At 46.8% G+C, this 18,901-nt stretch overlaps 2 protein-coding genes across 2 annotated transcripts; one reads left to right on the top strand and one right to left on the bottom strand.

The window, feature by feature from the left end:
- Window positions 1–1,480: 1,480 nt before the first annotated feature.
- On the top strand, window positions 1,481–11,627 carry LOC147979046 (beta-amylase 1, chloroplastic-like). The gene is made up of 4 exons (XM_087546685.1): window positions 1,481–2,189; window positions 9,624–9,834; window positions 9,922–10,038; window positions 10,720–11,627. Exons 1-4 carry the CDS (start codon window positions 1,675–1,677, stop codon window positions 11,506–11,508), a joined length of 1,632 nt encoding a protein of 543 aa, XP_087402811.1. The 5' UTR covers window positions 1,481–1,674; the 3' UTR covers window positions 11,509–11,627.
- A 2,038-nt stretch (window positions 11,628–13,665) lies between these two features.
- Window positions 13,666–14,905, bottom strand: LOC125543484 (uncharacterized). Its single transcript, XM_048706848.2, has one exon. The coding sequence runs from the start codon at window positions 14,697–14,699 to the stop codon at window positions 13,773–13,775; it is 927 nt and encodes a 308-aa protein (XP_048562805.2). The 5' UTR covers window positions 14,700–14,905; the 3' UTR covers window positions 13,666–13,772.
- Window positions 14,906–18,901: the final 3,996 nt, after the last annotated feature.

Below are 18,901 nucleotides of genomic sequence, written 5' to 3'. Positions count from 1 at the left end.
CAATAAGGGAGGACACACTTATAGTGCCCATTGGAAGGCTCATAATTCCGAAATAAGGAGACTATGACGCCGCTGCCACATTGGAAGGGCATGACTAACAACTAGCTATAGTTGGCTCATGCCATCATCATCATCTCATGGTCTTCCCTTTGCCGACAATTTGAAGTATGGAGACCATGTGAATATAAATGCATAACCCACACATGATGATTTATACTTCTTATCAATAGCAATACCATTACAGCTAAGCCATAGGAACCAACATAAGAACCTGCACCAACCATGATGAAAACACTCAACGTATTTCTTGGACCCCTCAACCAATTACCAATTACAGCTAAGCCATAGGAACCAACATAAGAACCAGCACCAACCATGATGAAAACACTCAATGTATTTCTTAGACCCCTCAACCAATTACCAAACATAGTAGAACCTCCTCAATATGGTGGTAAGTTGGATTCCTCCTAGACAATATAGATTACCAGTGCTTACCAGTAATCGTACGTAAGGTTTGATGTTTTTTCATTATTTTTTCAGGAGTTGACAATCTTGATACTCTTCGTATGTGGTATTTAGTTGAACAGAGAAAGAAATTAGTTCAAAAACATAGTGTGTTTCATCTCTCATCTCCCACATTTCTCCAAAGAACGGTGGCTAGGGTTTTCGCCTATGTGATGCTACCGTTGGTTCCCCTCACCTCTAGATGCCTTCCAGCGCAAGCGAGGTGGCTAACCCTGATTCGGGGTTGGCCATGTTTGGGTTGCCCTTCTTTGGCTAGGGCTTAGTCTAGGTGTATGGTCGGCGATGCCGAGGTGACGAAATCATTGGTGTCAAGGAATAAGTCATCCCCTTCATGTCCTCAGTCCGACGATGTTGATTGGTGTAAGTTGGTTGCGTGTAAAGCTTCAGTCACCCACAAACATTGAGCCATGTTTCGTCTAGGTGGTCTTGGACATCGTCGTTTATTGAAGTGGAAGCCAACAGTCTGTGTGCTGAATTTTTTTGGCTTATTTCTCCATCCGGCGATGCACACCCAACTTTGACTTTGTCGGGAAGCTGGTGAGGGAAGACCTCCCTGGTTTTGTCTAGCCAAATCTGAGATTAGAGTCTAGCCCTTTTGTCGCCTTCTTCTCTCGGATGGCGATCTGATCTCCAGTTCGTTGACTACGATTTCTTCTGGCTCTGACTGACGCCAGTTCGTTGCATCAACGATGTTATCACGATTCCGAAGATACAGAGCGGCATTAAGGTTTGCTCACAACACGCCACCACCAAATGCAGGAGGAAGACCACGTGGATATACCATAAGACCTTCTTTTTTCTATTTTTGTAAAAATGGTTTTTTTAGGGATTTGTAAAAATGGTCTTATAAGAGTCGGAGATTTTTTTTAATAAATGGTCTTATAAATGGCCTTTGGCATGAGAAAACAAAATTAGGCATCTTTGCTTCCACTCCATGAGAAAAATCCATCTCCGGCTAACTGAAACCGTCCGTTGTTCCGCGTGAAGCCGCAGCGGAACACCAGCCGACCACCCTCCCGAAAGGAACAAAAAGACGGCGACGGAAGCTCCAAGCTGCTCCCGGACCACTGCGGTGGTAGAAGCCACTGCGGTAGCCGTCACCGCACTTGCGGGGAGAACACTCACGCGGAGGGAGACCCCTCCACTCCAATGGCGGCGATCAACGCGCCGCTGCATCCTCCCCTCGCCGTATTCGCCGCCGCGCCCTGCCACGGAGTGCGCTTCCGCCGCGCTCCACTCATCCGCATGGCGGCCTCCTCCTCATCGTCTTCGCCTTCGTTCTCCTCGTCCTCCTCTTCCTCCTACGGAGGTGGTGGGGGCGGGGCCGGGGGAGGGGGCGAGATCCACTACGTCTCGCCGCCTCCCCCGCCCTCCACGCCCTCCGGGGCGCCCGTGTACGTCACGCTTCCGGTTGACGCCGTGGGTGCAGGGGGGCGCGTGGCGCGGAGGCGGGCCATGGCGGCTTCGCTCGCCGCGCTGGCGAGCGCCGGGGTGACAGGGGTCGCGGTGGAGCTGTGGTGGGGCGTCGTAGAGCGCGGGGGGCCTCGGGAGTACGACTGGGCGGGGTACCTCGACCTCGCCGCCATGGCGAGGCGCTGCGGGCTCCGCGTGCGCGCCATCCTCGCCTTCCACCAGTGCGGCGCCGGGCCACAAGACTCATTCTGGTGCGTCCCGCTTCTCCCCTCTGCTCTAAGCATGCCTATTTGTTTCCTTTTCTCTTGGGTTTTCCACATGTATATGCGTGTGAGCCGAACAACTTTGCTGCCAAATGTAAATGAATTGGCATTTGTGGGGGTTTAGAGACACAATGGTGAAGCTCTCCTGGTAAATGTCTAGGGAGAAGGCTGCATTTTAAACCATTTCGTCGGCCTTTATGAGTACCATCGTGGTTGAGGTCTATGGAATTTAAGTAGATCAGTGCAATGTATGATCACAAGAGTGTGCGGTATCTGAAAGTTTGAATGCTGCAACCAAATCAGAGACTTATTTTGTGGTTTATGCAAGTGTTTTATGTGATGTATCAGTTGAAGTGGGAGTATACCTTTTTTTTCCGAGAACATATGAGTAGAGCTTTCCAGATTTAGATGTAGCATGACGCTAGGTGAAAGGAAGGAAACAACTTAAAATAAGTCATCTCACAGGAGCTGGAGTTTTGTCATAACAGCAGAGTCATGGAGGTGTTGAATGGAAAGGCCGAAAGGCATTGAGGATGTGATCCTAACCTAACATGCTTAAATGTAAATAACTAAATATTTACATGTTGTGTAAAATTATGCTTTTTTGGGATTCAGTAATCTCTGATAGCCACGACTTAGCATTTCATTTCAATACATGAACATACCTGTTGCAAGTACTGAAGAAGTATTTAATCCTGTTTGTGCCATTTTATACCATGTTCAAGAGATGGGAATTTGACCAAGATGAAATGATACTTTACAGTTTTTCTTTTTCAAACATGACATGGAATTAATTGCCCTGCAAAACATTAAATTTATCTCCATACAAGTGTCATTATGGTTCATGAAATATTAATTTAGGAAGCTATGTGTGCCTGCCTTAGTTGTCTCAATGTTCTATTGTTCACTGTGGACCTTAACTCTATGTATAGCTACTATTTCAAAGAATAGTATGTGGCGTGCAAGCAGCCAACCTAGCACTTCAGCTTATGCAAATGCTTATATGGCAACATATGCAGATTTTCTATATATAGAGAGAACAAGATGCAATCTTTAGTTTTTACATGTAACATAGTTATGTCAAGTATTTCACCATATTTAAATGATCGTTCTGTAATGCCCAGACTGCCACAACAGGAAAATGATTCAATTGAATGCCAATTCTGTCACCACAACAAACGGAACTTACATAAATTCCTATACACTTTTGGTAGGAGACAGTGGGAAAATTTCCTACAGCTTTATTAACAAAAAGAATATGTACAAAGAGTCCTACATTGGAATGATACTAGTATAAGAGAGATTTTTTGAAAAAATATTTACAGTTTTGGTAGCCAGGCCAGCAAGGCCTCAGCATATTTCTTTTTGGCCCTATGACCAACCATGATCATCTCATGCTTATACGTTTGATGCCACTTCTCAAAAGTCAGGGCTTCATTGTCAAAAACTTTTGCATTTCTTACAACCCAGATGCTCCAAGAGGCAATGGTGATAATTTCAATGAAAAAGGCAACCTGAAGTTTAGCCCTGGACTGCCCCTGGTTCCTTCCCTTTCTGCTTCTGTTACTCCTGGGGCTCAAACCACAACATAAATCCAACTGGAATTCAGGGAGGTCCTTCCTCATGGAAGTCATGCAGCAGCACTTCAAGCTAGAAAAAGGGCTGGCAACGATGTCAACTTCTTATACAGTTGAAACTAGCCCCTTCTCCCCTCTCTACAATATCTGCAGTTGACAATGGCAGAAAGACCAGCCTCATATGCCCAGTTCACATCTCTGACACGCTCCCAGGCAGTGTGTTATTACTAGATGATCCTTCCAGACATCCAAGCTGCCTGGTACACGTAGGTGACTTCCCACTGGACTCTATTGCTGCTGCAATGATCACACTCTCTTTACAGCATCCAGCAGGGCAGCTATTTGAAGAAAGTAAAGGTTAATAAAGGTTGTGGATTTTACACAGGTGCAGAAAAGGTCTGACAAACCAGATGTAAATGGCTGGACTTTTTGCTCAGTAGGCAGTAGACAGCTCCCCAGCTCAACACAATTCTGCCAGAAATTTATCCTGATGCTCATCCAGGCACCCCTGACCGGAATGAAGCCTTGAGCTTGCCAAGTGTGTTGGCACAGGCGGTGGCTAACCAATAACCATAGGTAGCAGACTAGCAGATTTGGAATGGTCCAGTGTTGCGGTTCTTTCGGCACACTCGAGCTGAATATACCATTGTTGAGCCATGGCAACCATTTTATAGGCGACCACCGAAACCATATGATCCGCATCTCTTCTCTGGTCCCAACATTTATTCACACCGGTTTATCCAAACTAGCAGATCCCTTCCTCGTCATATGTAGGAAGTTCAAGTTGTAGTTGTTATGAACCCCTGTGGTATTGTCATTATATGGCAATGGTAGAGATACTGGCAGGAACGACAATGTGAACTATGGCAAGGTCAGCAGCAGATGCTGCATCATAAAACTGAAGTCCTATAATTGCGGTCCGGTGATTATAAGAACCCTGGCAGCAATGGGGCCAGAATTGGAGTTGTCGTGACAGTAATGAGCCTGCTGCGATTTCTTTTTCCGAAACGCAGGCATAAGATTTGCCTCATCTATTAATTAAGTAGAGAATAGTGTTTTACAGGTGCCCCTCAAGATAACGCATGGCAATTACTCGTGCAATACTATTTTCCCTAGTTTCTTAGCACCCGCAGTGATCCAAAGTTTTGCCTCGTCGAAAATGATGTTTAGCAAGATTCGCAGCGGGGCGCTCTTTTGCCGGAAAACGTGGGACTTTCTCTCGTTCCAAATTGTATCAAGAGACAAGCATGGTGAGAGAAGCCATGTCTCGTCTATTGGGATTTTGCATGCCGTTTCTTTTATCCCACCAATCCTGGACGAAGCCCTGCAAATGCCAAGTGGATGTATCCATGTGCACAAGGCCTATCCTCTCGGTGACCAAGTTCCGTAGTCTAAGGGTGTAGCGTCACTTGAAGAAGAGGTGAGCCCCGGTTTCTTGCTCCATTTTACAAAGAGGGCAAAGGCTGCAATTTGTCCACCCACGCTTTGCCAACCTGTCGGCGGTCCAAATCCGGTCTTGCAAAGCCAACCACGCAAAAACTTGACTTTTGGCGGAGCCCAAACCTTCCAAACCATGTGGTCCATGGGGAGAGGGTTATGCCCAAGAATTGAGCCTTATAAGAGCATCTAAAACCGGAAGCCCCATATCCGGGCCCCTATACTTGGACAGTACGGCCATGGAATGGACCGCTCGGCTTTGCTCCCGTGCGAGAGTGCGCGTCATCCTCCTTTGCCGCTTCTCGATGATGCAAGCACGGAGGGCTTCCTCGTTGTTGTCCAAGCCGGCGTGCGACTCTGCATCCGCTTCGAGGGCTACCGTGGCTTCCTGCGCCTTGTTGTTCGCACGACGGGCACGTTGACGGTGTCCTGGACTAGGGGGGCCTGGCCCAGCTGCCCTAGTGCCGAACTGAGGGCCCGTTAATGAGGAAGGACTCCGGAGGCCTCTGACCTATGCGTATCAAGCTTCACCGAGGACTTGGCGTGTACTCCAAGGTCTACTAGATTCAGCATGTAATCCCTAGATGGCAACCGACCATGTGTAGCCCTAGATAACTGCTCGGCTTTGCTCCCGTGCGAGGGTGCGCGTCCTCCTCCTTTGCCGCTTCTCGATGATGCAGGCATGGGGGGCTTCCTCGTTGTTGTCCAAGCCGGCGTGCGACTCTGCCTCCGCTTCGAGGGCTACCGCGACTTCCCGTGCCTTGTTGCTCGCACGGCGGGCACGTTGACGGTGTCCTGGACTAGGGGGGCCCGGCCCAGCTAGCCTAGTGCCGAACTAATGGCCCATTAATGAGGAAGGACTCCGGAGGCCTCTGACCTATGCGTATCAAGCTTCACCGAGGACTTGGCGTGTACTAGGTCTACTAGATTCGGCATGTAATCCCTAGATGGCAACCGACCATGTGTAGCCCTAGACACCCCTAGTGCCTATATAAGCCGAAGGGTTTAGTCCGTAGAGATGATCAACCATTCATCATCATCATACCCTTAAGGGTTTAGACCACAACTCATGATCTCGAGGTAGATCAACTCTGTACTTTGATACTCTCATAATATAAGCAAGAGCAGGACGTAGGGTTTTACCTCCTTAGAGAGGGCCTGAACCTGGGTAAAAGCAGTGTGTCCTCTGTCTCTTCTTACCCATCGATCCGATCTCACAGCTTGGGCCCCCTACCCAAGGTCTGCTGGTTTTGACACCGACACATGTCGCGCCTCATGGCCGGTTTGGCCGTAAACCATGCCGGCATTGACCTCGGACTTGGAGCCCGAAGCTGCAGGGACGAGGCGGCACTGAAGGTTGCGCCGCCAACCGTGGTCGCCATGTCCGGCGAGGCCATGGTCACGCGCCTCGAGCCACCAGCCCCAGCGGATCTAAGCGCCATTTGCACGGACACAATGGACTCCCGCTGGATCGACTTGGACCGTGGTCAGACGCATTCCTCCCATGAGCGGTGGAGAGCCATGCGGACAGCCATCTCCTCATCTCCACATGCAAGGAGTACCGGTCGACGGATCGGGAGATCTCGGAGTCGGATCCGCTGCCCGCCATGTCGGAGATCACCAGACATGAGCTTGGGGGCAGGGCGGAGTGGAGTGGAGTGGCTAGGGACGAATATATGTGGGGTCGGGTGGGCCATAATGGGCCGGATCGGACATGGCAGACGTGTCTGTGGCCGCGTCCGGGCGTCCCCATATCCGCCCCACATATGGGCTGCATATGGGGGTTGCCGGTCAGCTCGGATGTTTGGGGTGCGTTTGGGGCAGCCGGTTGGGTGGCTTTTTTCTGTCTGGGCAGGCCGCCCGGGCGTTTGGGGCAGATGTGGGGTGTCTGGTTGTAGATGCTCTAAGCGGTAGCCGACGAGTATATCCCATCATTCAAGTGCTTCCACGCGATGTCGTCTTTGGTTGCTTGTCAAGGTGGAAGTCATGCACAAGCATCCAAAGAGTGAAGAACCCCCAGATGTGGTCAACAGAGACAACGGCGGAGGGATTGATCTTTAGAATTCAAGCATTGCCCTTAAGGGCCTCACGCACTTTCCAATTTTTTCGCCTCGACGCCTTGAAGATTAGGGATGCGATATCCTTGGGTTTGCGCCCAAGTAGCCAAGGGGAGTCCCAAAAAGATGATTTCTCGCCATTTCCAACGGTGATGGTGGTGGAAGCATGGAAGAAATCAGGATCCTCATTGCATGGGTTTTCCAACCCCACCCACAACTTATTTGGCTCCTTACATGTGTACCAACGCCAACACAAACGCAAAGCATGAGCAAATTTGTCGGTGTTGAGTATTCCGAGGCCACCATACTCACGCGCGCGGCAAACAGCCTCCCAATTGACTTTGCACTTTGCGCCAGTCGTCTTATCTGAGCTGGACCAAAGAAAAGCCCTCTCAAGCTTGTTGAGGTTATGAAGTGTGCTCGGAGAGATGATTAGGGGTGCAATGAAGTACACCGCTTGGGAGGTGATGACGAACTTGACGAGGGTCGTGCACCCAATGGTAGTAATGTTTTGCCCCTCCCAAGTGACCAATTTTCCGGCCCCTCTGTCTTCAAGGAATTGGAAGTCCACCTTCTTTAGTTGCCAAACCAAAAGGGGAAGGCCGAAGTATCTCATTGGGAATGAAGCTCTAGTTGCCGGCATACTTTGAAGATCCTGATGTACTGGCAGGCTATAACCAATCTCAAATCATTATCTATTTATCTGCCTGCTGCTTGTCCACCTTGGAAGCCATGTTTGCAAGCTCTGATACTTACTGTGTGCCCTGATGCTGCGAATATTTAAGGAATTATTCACTGATGGAAAAGATTGTCATTGAGGACTAGGCGTTGTGGCCAGCAATTAGATGCGTGGAACTGAGGTAGAAGAGTGAGCCTGCAGGGATTGCGAATAGCAATTGGTGGATAGGGAATTAGTTTATTTCTTGCCTACTACAGTACTGGACAATGTAGACCTGACTCTCACTCTCGTCATTGTGTATTAGAAAAGGAGTGTAAAGGAAGTGTGAAGATTTACAAATCACTGATGGTATCCTCGAGCGAAAAACAAGGAGCACAGACCCCAGAAAGAATTAAAAGCCTAATTAAGCAAAACTGATGAAAGCTAGCAAAAGGAAAAAAAAATCAAACTAAGCTAAAGAAGAAAGGCTAGATTATGGTAAGCTAATCTAAACACCTCCCCACTGGTCGGTAGGCCACACGTGCAGTAGCAGTTCCTGCTAGCTTCCATAGGTCCGCCCTGTCCAACACAACACTGTCCATAGATTACCTTGACTTGCCTCTTAATACAAGAACGCCCTAATATGGACTCCGAGCATGCATGGACTCAAATATTAGTATGTCCTCTTCTGGACTCTTTCCTAATCATCTTCCTTGATTGCTTTTGCTCCATTGACTGCTCCTGCTCCTTCATTTTCTAGCTCTGCTGCTCCTGGGGCTCCCACCAGTCTGCACAGCAAGGTGACAAAGGAGCAAAATGAAGTATGAAACTTAAAGATTTACACTCAAGGTGACTAAAATCTTAAAACAAAATGAGTTCATCTTCGTGCCTATAATGATGATAATGATTGCTACAATAACAATGATTATGATGGGTCACAGAGGATCTGTTTTATTTACACTAGGAATTACTGAAAGCCGTCCTAGCTCTCGTTTCCTGTCTATTTGAATAAGAGATTTGTACATTACATTTGAGCTACCTTTGATGGTCAAGTCTTACTATATATGCCCCCCTGCATCACAGTCATCTATCATTCCGTCATAACGACTGTGAGCGTCTGAAGAATTCTTAGGGACCGTTTACTCATTCAACATAATTCTTGGCCCAGGTTGTCATACGAAAATGTGGGTCCATCCCAAATTGATACACGCCTTCCAAAATGGTAAAACTGGATGTTACTTGGTCTTGGTGTATGACCGCTGTACATCAACTGTTAAAACAAAGGGTGTGACATTTAGTGATGCCTCTCCCCAACTGCTTTAATTAGTGAAACGTGGCAGAAAATAATAGTTTCCAGCATGCTAAATGCGTCAGCAATTACACACTCCTCACGATCGACCGATACTGGTGGTAGTATTGAACTTGGAGCATTTATTCAGCATAATATACTAAATAAATCTGTATGAACTACGTAGCCACAAGTAATTGTGTCAGAATTCACTCATTAAAATGAATTGATTATTTTTACACCCTGCGACGTTCGCTATATTGCCTTCCAGTTTAGTCCTTTAATCTTGCAATATGCAACCATTCTTTTTGCTGCCAGTGACAAGTGAGAATATGCTGACAATTGCATTTATGCACAAGATTTCCCATTTCTGCTGCTTTTGAGAAAAAAAAATACCTACCACAGGGTCCCTCTTCCGCAATGGGTGCTTGAGGAGATGGAGAAGATGCCAGATCTGTCATATACTGATAGATATGAAAAGAGAAACAAGGAATACATCTCATTGGGATGTGACATTCTTCCACTTCTGAAGGGGAGATCACCTATGCAAGCTTATGCTGACTTCATGAGGAGCTTCCGCGACAATTTCAAGGAGTACCTTGGGGCCATAGTGACGGTTTGTGCTCTCCTTTATATTTAAGTGTATCATGCTAATTTTACACCAGCAAGAGGTTGTAAGCCCCTTGTATTTATTGCTTTTCAGGAAGTTCAAGTTGGAATGGGCCCAGGAGGTGAGCTTAGGTATCCATCATGCCCAACCGAGAAGCTAAATCAGCCAGGCAGCTCATCTGAACTTGGGGAATTTCAATGTTATGACAAGGTATACAGTGAAAGAAGATGCCTGATCTTATCACTTTGATATTGATTTTTTTTACATTTTCGGTAAACATTCATTTTTTTGTGGGCGTATATGATGATTTCTCGCAAGTACAAGCCCTAGTGTATGACACAGGTTTATACACTTCCTGTTTAAATCAGCTATAATTTGTTAGTGAGCAAACTTATACGTGAGCTCGAACTTAAAGTCTTAAAATGCACTTGGTACGCATTTCAGCTTATATCAGACTTCTGTGTGTACGATGGCTTTAGTTTATTCAACAATCAACAGGGCCAAGACCGCAAGACTGAGGTGTCGTTTTGGCCTCGGCTTCAGTTTGTAAGCTCATGATCTGAAGCCAAAGCAATGGCCACATGCTAATTACTTACTCCCTCCGTCCCATAATATAAGAGCTTCTTTTACATTAGTGTAGTGTTAAAAACGCTCTTATATTATAGGATGGAGGGAGTACCTCGTTTGGTTTTTGAGGAACTACTGAACTAGATTAAAAAAATAAAAATGCACATGCATTTTCTTAGGTTACCAAAAATGGCTTTCTGTTATGAGATGACAATCTCCTTTGTCTTATCGTTATTTTGCTAGCATATGGCTTTTCTGAAGGGCTAGCATGAAAAGATGAGTGTTCTGAACTTCTGATCACTTTGCTCTGATGTACTTGGACAGTTCATGCAAGCATCATTGAGTGCTCATGCGCGGATTCTTGGGGTTCAAGAGTGGGGAGGTGGTGGTCCAGCTGGCATAGATGGCTCGCGGCAGAACCCTGAAGAGACAAACTTTTTCCGTGCCGATGGAGGATGCTGGAATACACCTTATGGCCGATTTTTCCTCGAGTGGTATTCCGGAATGCTTCTTCTCCATGGAGAGAGGTTATGCGCGGTCGCTGACGCCGTCTTTTCTGGCACCGGCGTGACCATCTCGGGGAAGGTTTCCGTCATACATTGGCACTACTACACATGTTCACACCCATCCGAGCTGACAGCCGGCTACTACAACACATTGCTAAGAGACGGCTATCTCCCCGTCGCCCAAATGTTCTCTCGACACAGAGCTGCCCTGTGCTGCGGCTGTTTCGACCTGAGGGACGAGGAGAGAAGCGGTCCTCAGAGCAGCCCCGAAGGCACTCTCCGGCAACTGATGGCTGCCGCTAAGGTATGGAACCTACCTCTCAATGGTGAGAACTCCGTGGAGAGGCTGGACGACGCGTCACTGAGCCAGGTCGTCAGAAGCTCGAGGCGCTACTCGGGCGGCACCTCGGGCGCGTCTTTCTCCTTCAACTATGTCAGGATGAACAAGAGCCTGTTCGAGTCACACAACTGGAACCGGTTTACGAAGTTCGTCAGGAAGATGTCGGATGCCAGAACCTTTCTGGCTAGACTGAACTTCAGGAGACGCCAATGTCTGCCTTCAATGTCAGTTGTTTGGGTTGCTAGCCAGGCCTATGCATACACCTGATTTATTTTGTTGTTGCTGTTGTGTGTCAAACATGTATGTGACCTGTGATATTAAAATTGTAGACGACTCGAGAAGGAAAAATGGAAGAAAACTTCCCAGTGGGTTGGTTGTTGTGTTCTCATGCTTATTCCAGTTTGATTGAAGCTTCTGCCTCGCATGTGCTAGCTGACTAGCTCCTCATCGAATCTTAGATTTTTTTTGTGCTGTAAAGTGGCGGTCAATAGCTACACTCCTCGCAAAGCCATTTTTATCAACAGATATCTACACCGGTACAATTTATCTTAGGTTCTGCTGCAAACATTCTACGTGGAACGCCTCAGAGCACATATACTGGTATTAATTATGGTATTAAAACTGCAGAAATCATTTGTTCTACTCCCGTATTCTCTTGTCTATGAGCTGAGGTGTCATCTGAAAACGGCGGCCTTCATCTTCCCCCAACTGCACCACCATCCATTTATCCATGTAGGCCCTAATCATGCACAACTCGCACATGTGGCATTAAAGGAAATAAATACTCCAGCTGGAAATTTCTCTTGTTTGTTCTGAAAAATGAGTGATGCAACGCAAACAACAGCTCCTGAACATGCTAGATGGACAAGAAGTCTCTGTCAGCAGCTGGATTTTGGACGCCAATAATTCTATCAGAGCAGCAAACCAGATTCAAATAGCTCGGGTTTATGTCGCTGAAAATACGATGAAAGTTACAATACCTATTTTCCTCCGGAATTTATTTTTTTTCACAACAGGGAACAATGAACCAAGCAAGCCTCAAAAGGCTCAAACTCAGGGAACTGAAAGTGGATAAAAGAAAGGAACTTCCAAAACTGTTCAATTTCTGGACAACAAAATTACAACAACTTCGGTTTTATATTGTAAATATGTACAGCAAATTATTTGAATCAGCTCTTATCTCAGAAATCTACAGTTGGCTGTTTCATTTTTCAATCTTGACATAAGGTTGCCACTATGATGGTCATATCTAACGCCGCCTTGTTTGATGCTGACGAATGTGGCTTGGAGAGAGACCATCCCTCTCCTCGTCATCGGTCACCCCTCGGCAGAGCAGGCGGCTTCATCGGAGGACGAATTTCCATTTGCATTGTCGATTGGAATAGTAGCTTCTTCAGAAATTTATCAATGTCACTGGCAAGTCGATCGTTGACCTGTTGCTCAGTACTGAAGAAATCCACAGAGAAGGTAAAACAAATCTTCTATTAATAGTAGTAATAATTAAAACGAAATTAATATTGTTTATGCTAATAATTCAGACACCAATTACATCAAGAATATGTATTGTAGGCCCTAATCATGCATAACTCACACATGTGGCATTAGAGGAAAATAAATACTCCAACTAGAAATTTCTCTTCTTTGTTCTGAAAAATGAGCGATGCAATACAAGCAACAGCTCCTGAACATGCTGGATGGACAGGAAATCTCTGTTAGCAGCTGGATTTCGGACACCAATAATTCTATCAGAGAAACAAACCAAATTCAAAATCGCTCAGGTTTTTGTCGCTGAAAATACGATGGAAGTCATGCCTATTTTCTCCAGAGTTTATTTTTTTCACAACAGGGGACAATGAACCAAGCATGCCTCAAGGAGCTCAAACTCAAGAGGAACTAAAAGTGGATAAAAGGAACTAGCTTCCAAAACTGTTCAATTTCTGGACAACAGAAGTGCCATATTGTTACAACAACTTCGGCTTTTAACTGTACCACCAGGACTTCCAGCACCAAGTGCTAAATATGTACAGCAAATTATTACTCCCTCCGTCTCATAATATAAGACGTTTTTACAAGCTAAGTTAGCTTGCAAAAACGTCCTATATTATGGGACGGAGTAGTAGTTCTTATCTCAGAAATCTACAGTTGGCTGTTTTATTTTTCAATCTTGATATAAGGTTCTAACACCGCCTTGTTCGATGCTGATGAATGTGCCTTGGGAGATAGACCATCCCTCTCCTCGGCATCGGTCACTCCTCGGCAGAGCAGGGGGCTTCATCAGAGAACGAATTTCCGTTTGCATTGTCGATTGGAATTGTAGCCTTCTTCAGAAATTTATCAATGTCACTAACAAGTCAATCGTTGGCCCGTTGCTCAGTACTGAAGAAACCCACAGAGAAGGTAAAACAAATCTTGTATTAACAGTAGTAATAACTAAAACGAAATTTGTATTGATACTAATAATTCAGACACCAATTACATCAAGAGAATAGCTCCATTGTGACGTTCGATTTCAGTGAACAATCACACCTAGACTAGGAGTATAGTAGAATCAGCTGAGCTACACTCTGATTCTGATGGCTAGGACGATCAACACTAGCAGCTGAGCGACACTGGATTCTGAATCCCAGTCTGATTATGTGAGGCTGCGGCGGCTGCTGCTTCTGCTGGATCGGCGCCGGCGCCGGCACCAGCGCAAATGTGCCACTGCAAGGGCCTGTGCGAGGCGGCTGCTGCTGGATTGGTGGCGGCGCCAGCGCCGGTGAGCCACCGCAAGGGTTTGCGCCAGGCTGCTGCTTCTGCTGGATCGGCGGCGGCGGCGCCAGCGAGCCGGTGATGGTGATCTTGACCCCGCGCCGCATGATCTCAGCAAGCAGCCGCGCCGTGTTGAGCGCATCGTCCAGCCCGCAGTGCAGGCGGCCCTCCCAGTCCAGCCCCGCCGCCCGGACCGCCTCCTGCAGGTTGACCCGCCCTCCGCCGCCGAGCGCCGCCTGGAAGGGGACCCTCAGGTTGATCCAGCGATCGAAGTAGGAGGGCTTCTCGATGCCCTTGAAGCGGCACTCGAACTCGAGCATGGTCCGGCAATCCCAGTCTCCCCAGGTCACCACGGCCAAGCGGACGCCTCTCTTGTTCCCTGCTCCCGCCGTCGTCGCCTTCAGCCAAGAATCGTGCAGCCAGAGCGCGTCGCCGAGTTCCACGCCGCCGTCGACGTCCTCCTGCCGGATGCCGGTGAGCTCCCTGCAAAATTCGGTCAGCACAGAGTGATGTTTAGGACGAACGTACCTGCGAAACGCGGACTCGATGCGGCCGGTGGCGCCGTCGACGAGCACCGCGGGGAACTCGATGATTTCCTGCGGGAAGATCCGCCCGTCTTTCACGCACGTCGCCTCGAAGTCGACCACCACGAAGAAATCGAAATCTTGCTCCAGACCCTGCCCGCGCGCCACCATGATCGCTGCCATGTTCGCCCAAGTGCGCGCAAGCTCGAGATCGAGAATCGAGATCGGGGAAAGTTGGGATCGGAAACTAGGGCGGCGAAGATCGGGGGAAGTTGGATCGAAAACTAGGGCACGATCGGGCGGGCACAGTTTTTTTCCTAAGAATATCGAGCGGGCACAGCTGAATCCGGCAGCTCGACGGATTGGCGCAATTTTTAATCCAATCCTATACTTTTTGGAACAAACAGTTGGCGCGTTTTTTTACGTGGTTGGTGCTACTTCTTTTTTATTTCCTTTTTTGACGGGTGGTTGGTGCTATTATTTCTAATCTGTAATCAACAAATCAAACACTGTGATTTGCTAGGGTTTCAAAAAAATCGATGAAGAAATCTCGCTACTTCCCTGGCAACGCTAGGGTTCCCAAACATCCCCGGACGGCGCACTAGGGTTCCCAAAGTTTACTCGATCTACACCAATTTCCACCCGATTTCTCACATTGGATTGATCTTCGGACCGATCCTTACGTGATCAACCACACCAAAGCTACCTAGGAGTGATGGCTCATGGCTGGTAAGGCGGCAAACATGCCCTCGATGAAGAAGACGTCTGGCAGTGGCGGAGCAGGGGGCTCCCGTGATAGGGATTGCAATCTGGAGGACCGTTTTTATGGGTTGAACCTCCATGGGGAGGAGGAGGAGGACCTTGATATCTCTGGTGAGGTCGAAGGGCTGATTGAGGAAACAAGGTGGATAGCGATCTTTAGGGTTCATACCCAGAGACCCTTTAGCCACACGGCGTTGTTCCAATCGCTACGCAATGGTTGGGCGCCGACCCAAGGGGTGATTTTCAAACAGAAGGATGATGACCTCTTCTTGGCACAATTCATGTGCCTGGGGGACTGGAACCGGGTGATGAACAATGGCCCGTGGCTGTTCCGGAACACTGCAGTGGTCCTGGAGGAATATGATGGCATAACAAATGTCCATGAATACAAGCTCGACAGAATACCAGTGTGGGCTAGGATCGTTGGACTGCCAGATGGATTGATGAAGAAGAAAGAAATTGCAGAGAAGACAACAACGAAAGTAGGGAACCCCCCGTTCAACGTGATAGTGAATGAAGGCAGGATTAATCCTAGGAAGTACCTTCGGGTTCGGGTGTTTGTGAAGCTAGATACCCCGCTAGTGCGTTTTGTTTCGTTAACCTTGAAGGAGAGGAAGAAGTATCTAGTGGAGTACGAAAAACTTCCTGAGTCCTGTGATTTCTGCGATCTCATAGGACATACAGTTTTGGAGTGCGGTGATGGTATACACAAGGAAGAGGAATGTGAATGGGGTGAATGACTATTGGTGAATTTCGATGCTCAGTTAAACAGTGGGAATGGCAATGGCCTTGACCGCGGAGGAGGAAGAGCGGACAGAGGTGGATGCACTGATGGGGGAAGAGGCAAGAAGGGAGACCTGAATCTAGAAGAAAATAACGACATGATAATCGACCCGAGGTTTGATAATAATTTTGGTGCAATGGTGCCACTAGCACGTAAACACCTAGTCGGTCAGGATGGTACTGTTTTTGAGAGACCTGCAGGCCTGGTAAATCCTCCACCCGGGTTTGTGACCGACAAAGTAAACATTATTGAGAGTAAAGAAGCTGAACCTGTGGATAAGAGTTTACTAAACACCCCGTAGAAAATACATGATCCTAAGAGGCAGAGGGCTGACCCGAGTGTGTCAGAGGACAGAGCAGCATAGCAATCGGCGACCTCCCTCGAGGAGGATCGCCGGGCACAATGAAAACACTAAGTTGGAACTGCCGCGGTGTGGCCAGTGTCGCGGCAGAAAGAGCTCTTCTGGATATCCAGAAGCAGTGGGGGCCTGATGTCGTCTTCTTGTCCGAGACACATCTGAACACAGATAGGGCAATCAAACTGATGAGAAAGTTTAAAATGGACCGGGTGGAGGTTGTGGAAAGCGTGGGGGCTAGCGGTGGGTTACTCCTTTTTGGTGTAATCCCATTGTGGTTAACATAAAGATAAGCCAAAGAATTTCATTGATGCAGTGGTGGGAGGGGCACTGATACGTCTCCGTCGTATCTACTTTTGCAAACACTTTTGCCCTTGTTTTGCACTCTAACTTGCATGATTTGAATGGAACCAATCCGGACTGACGTTGTTTTCAACAGAATCGCCATGGTGTTATTTTTGTGCAGAAATAAAAGTTCTCGGAATGACCTGAAAATCAACGGAGATTATTTTTGGAATATATATATAAAATTCTGGAAGAAGAATCCACGTCAGGGGGCCCACACCCTGTCCACGAGGGTGGGGGGCGTGCCCCCTGCCTCGTGGGCCCCCTGACGCTCCACCGACGTCAACTCCAACTCCATATATTCATGTTCGGGGAGAAAAAAATCAGAGAGAAGGATTCATCGCGTTTTACGATATGGAGCCGCCGCCAAGCCCTAAACTCTCTCGGGAGGGCTGATCTGGAGTCCGTTCGGGGCTCCGGAGAGGGGAATCCGTCGTCATCGTCATCATTAACCTTCCTCCATCACCATTTTCATGATGCTCACCGTCGTGCGTGAGTAGTTCCATCGTAGGCTTGCTGGATGGTGATGGGTTGGATGAGATTTATCATGTAATCGAGTTAGTTTTGTTAGGGTTTGATCCCTAGTATGCACTATGTTCTGAGATTGATGTTGCTATGACTTTACTATGCTTAATGCTTGTCACTAGGGCCCGAGTGCCATGATTTTAGATCTGAACCTATTATGTTTTCATGAATATATGTGAGTTCTTGATCCTATCTTGCAAGTCTATAGTCACCTATTATGTGTTATGATCCGTTAACCCCGAAGTGACAATAATCGGGACCACTACCGATGATGGCCGCAGTTTGAGGAGTTCATGTATTCACTATGTGTTAATGCTTTGGTCCGGTACTCTATTAAAAGGAGGCCTTAATATCCCTTAGTTTCCATTAGGACCCCGCTGCCACGGGAGGGTAGGACAAAAGATGTCATGCAAGTTCTTTTCCATAAGCACGTATGACTATATTCGGAATACATGCCTACATTACATTGATGAATTGGAGCTAGTTTTGTGTCACCCTATGTTATAACTGTTGCATGAATAATCGCATCAGGCATAATTCTCCATCACCGATCCACTGCGTACGAGTTTTTCATATATTGTTCTTCGCTTATTTACTTTTCTGTTTCTACTGTTATAATCACTACAAAACCCCAAAATATTACTTTTGCTATCGTTAACACTACTATCATATTACTTTGCTACTAAACACTTTGCTGCAGATATTAAGTTTCCAGGTGTGGTTGAATTGACAACTCAGCTGCTAATACTTGAGAATATTCTTTGACTCCCCTTGTGTCGAATCAATAAATTTGGGTTGAATACTCTACCCTCGAAAACTGTTGCGATCCCCTATACTTGTGGGTTATCAAGACCATTTTCTGGCGCCGTTGCTGGGGAACATAGCTCTATTCTTTGAGTCACTTGGGATTTATATCTGCTTAGCACTATGAAGAACTTGAAAGATCAAAGAACCAAGATTTTTCCCTCAACTACGAGGGGAGGTAAGGAACTGCCATCTAGCTCTGCACTTGGTTCAACTTCTATTTTGAGTAAACTTGCGGCACCTAAACCTGCTTCTGCTATTAATTCTGATATGTCGCATGTTATTGATGATGTCACTTCTGCTATGCATGATACTTATGATGAAACTACTTCTATGCTTGATACTACTGTGCCATTTGGTGAATTTCTTGATGAACAACTTGCTAGGGCTAGAGAGAATGAAATTATTGAAACTGATAATATTGATGAAAGTGATGATGAAGATTCCCCCTAGATATGAATTGCATGTTGTGCCTGAGGGTTATGTTATGGATGAAGAAACTGTTAGAGACTTTCTTGCCTGCAATGATAGAAGTGGTCTTAAGAAACTATTAGCTAAGCTGAAAGAAAAATCTCTGAATGCTAGAATAAAATATGATCCTGCTTATGCTACTTCACCTATCTTTATTACTGATAAGGATTATGATTTCTCTGTTGATCCTGATATAATTACTTTGGTTGAATCTGATCCTTTCTATGGCTATGAATTTGAAACTATTGTGGCACATCTTACTAAATTAAATGATATAGCTACCCTGTTCACTAATGATGAGAAAACTCGCTACTATTATATCCTTAAATTATTTCCGTT

Source organism: Triticum urartu, chromosome 3A (assembly GCF_056163025.1).
Source record: "Triticum urartu cultivar PI428250 chromosome 3A, HENAU_Tu73, whole genome shotgun sequence".
NCBI lineage: Eukaryota > Viridiplantae > Streptophyta > Magnoliopsida > Poales > Poaceae > Triticum > Triticum urartu.
This window is presented reverse-complemented; position numbering and strand designations above follow the sequence as displayed.

Bases quoted from the DNA above. Each gene is read 5' to 3' on its own strand.
- LOC147979046 (XM_087546685.1), top strand. From the start codon at position 1,675: ATGGCGGCGATCAACGCGCCGCTGCATCCTCCCCTCGCCGTATTCGCC. The intron at 9,835-9,921 runs GTTTGTGCTCTC...ATTGCTTTTCAG, and splicing joins ACCTTGGGGCCATAGTGACG to GAAGTTCAAGTTGGAATGGG. The intron at 10,039-10,719 runs GTATACAGTGAA...GTACTTGGACAG, and splicing joins AATTTCAATGTTATGACAAG to TTCATGCAAGCATCATTGAG.
- LOC125543484 (XM_048706848.2), bottom strand. From the start codon at position 14,699: ATGGCAGCGATCATGGTGGCGCGCGGGCAGGGTCTGGAGCAAGATTTC.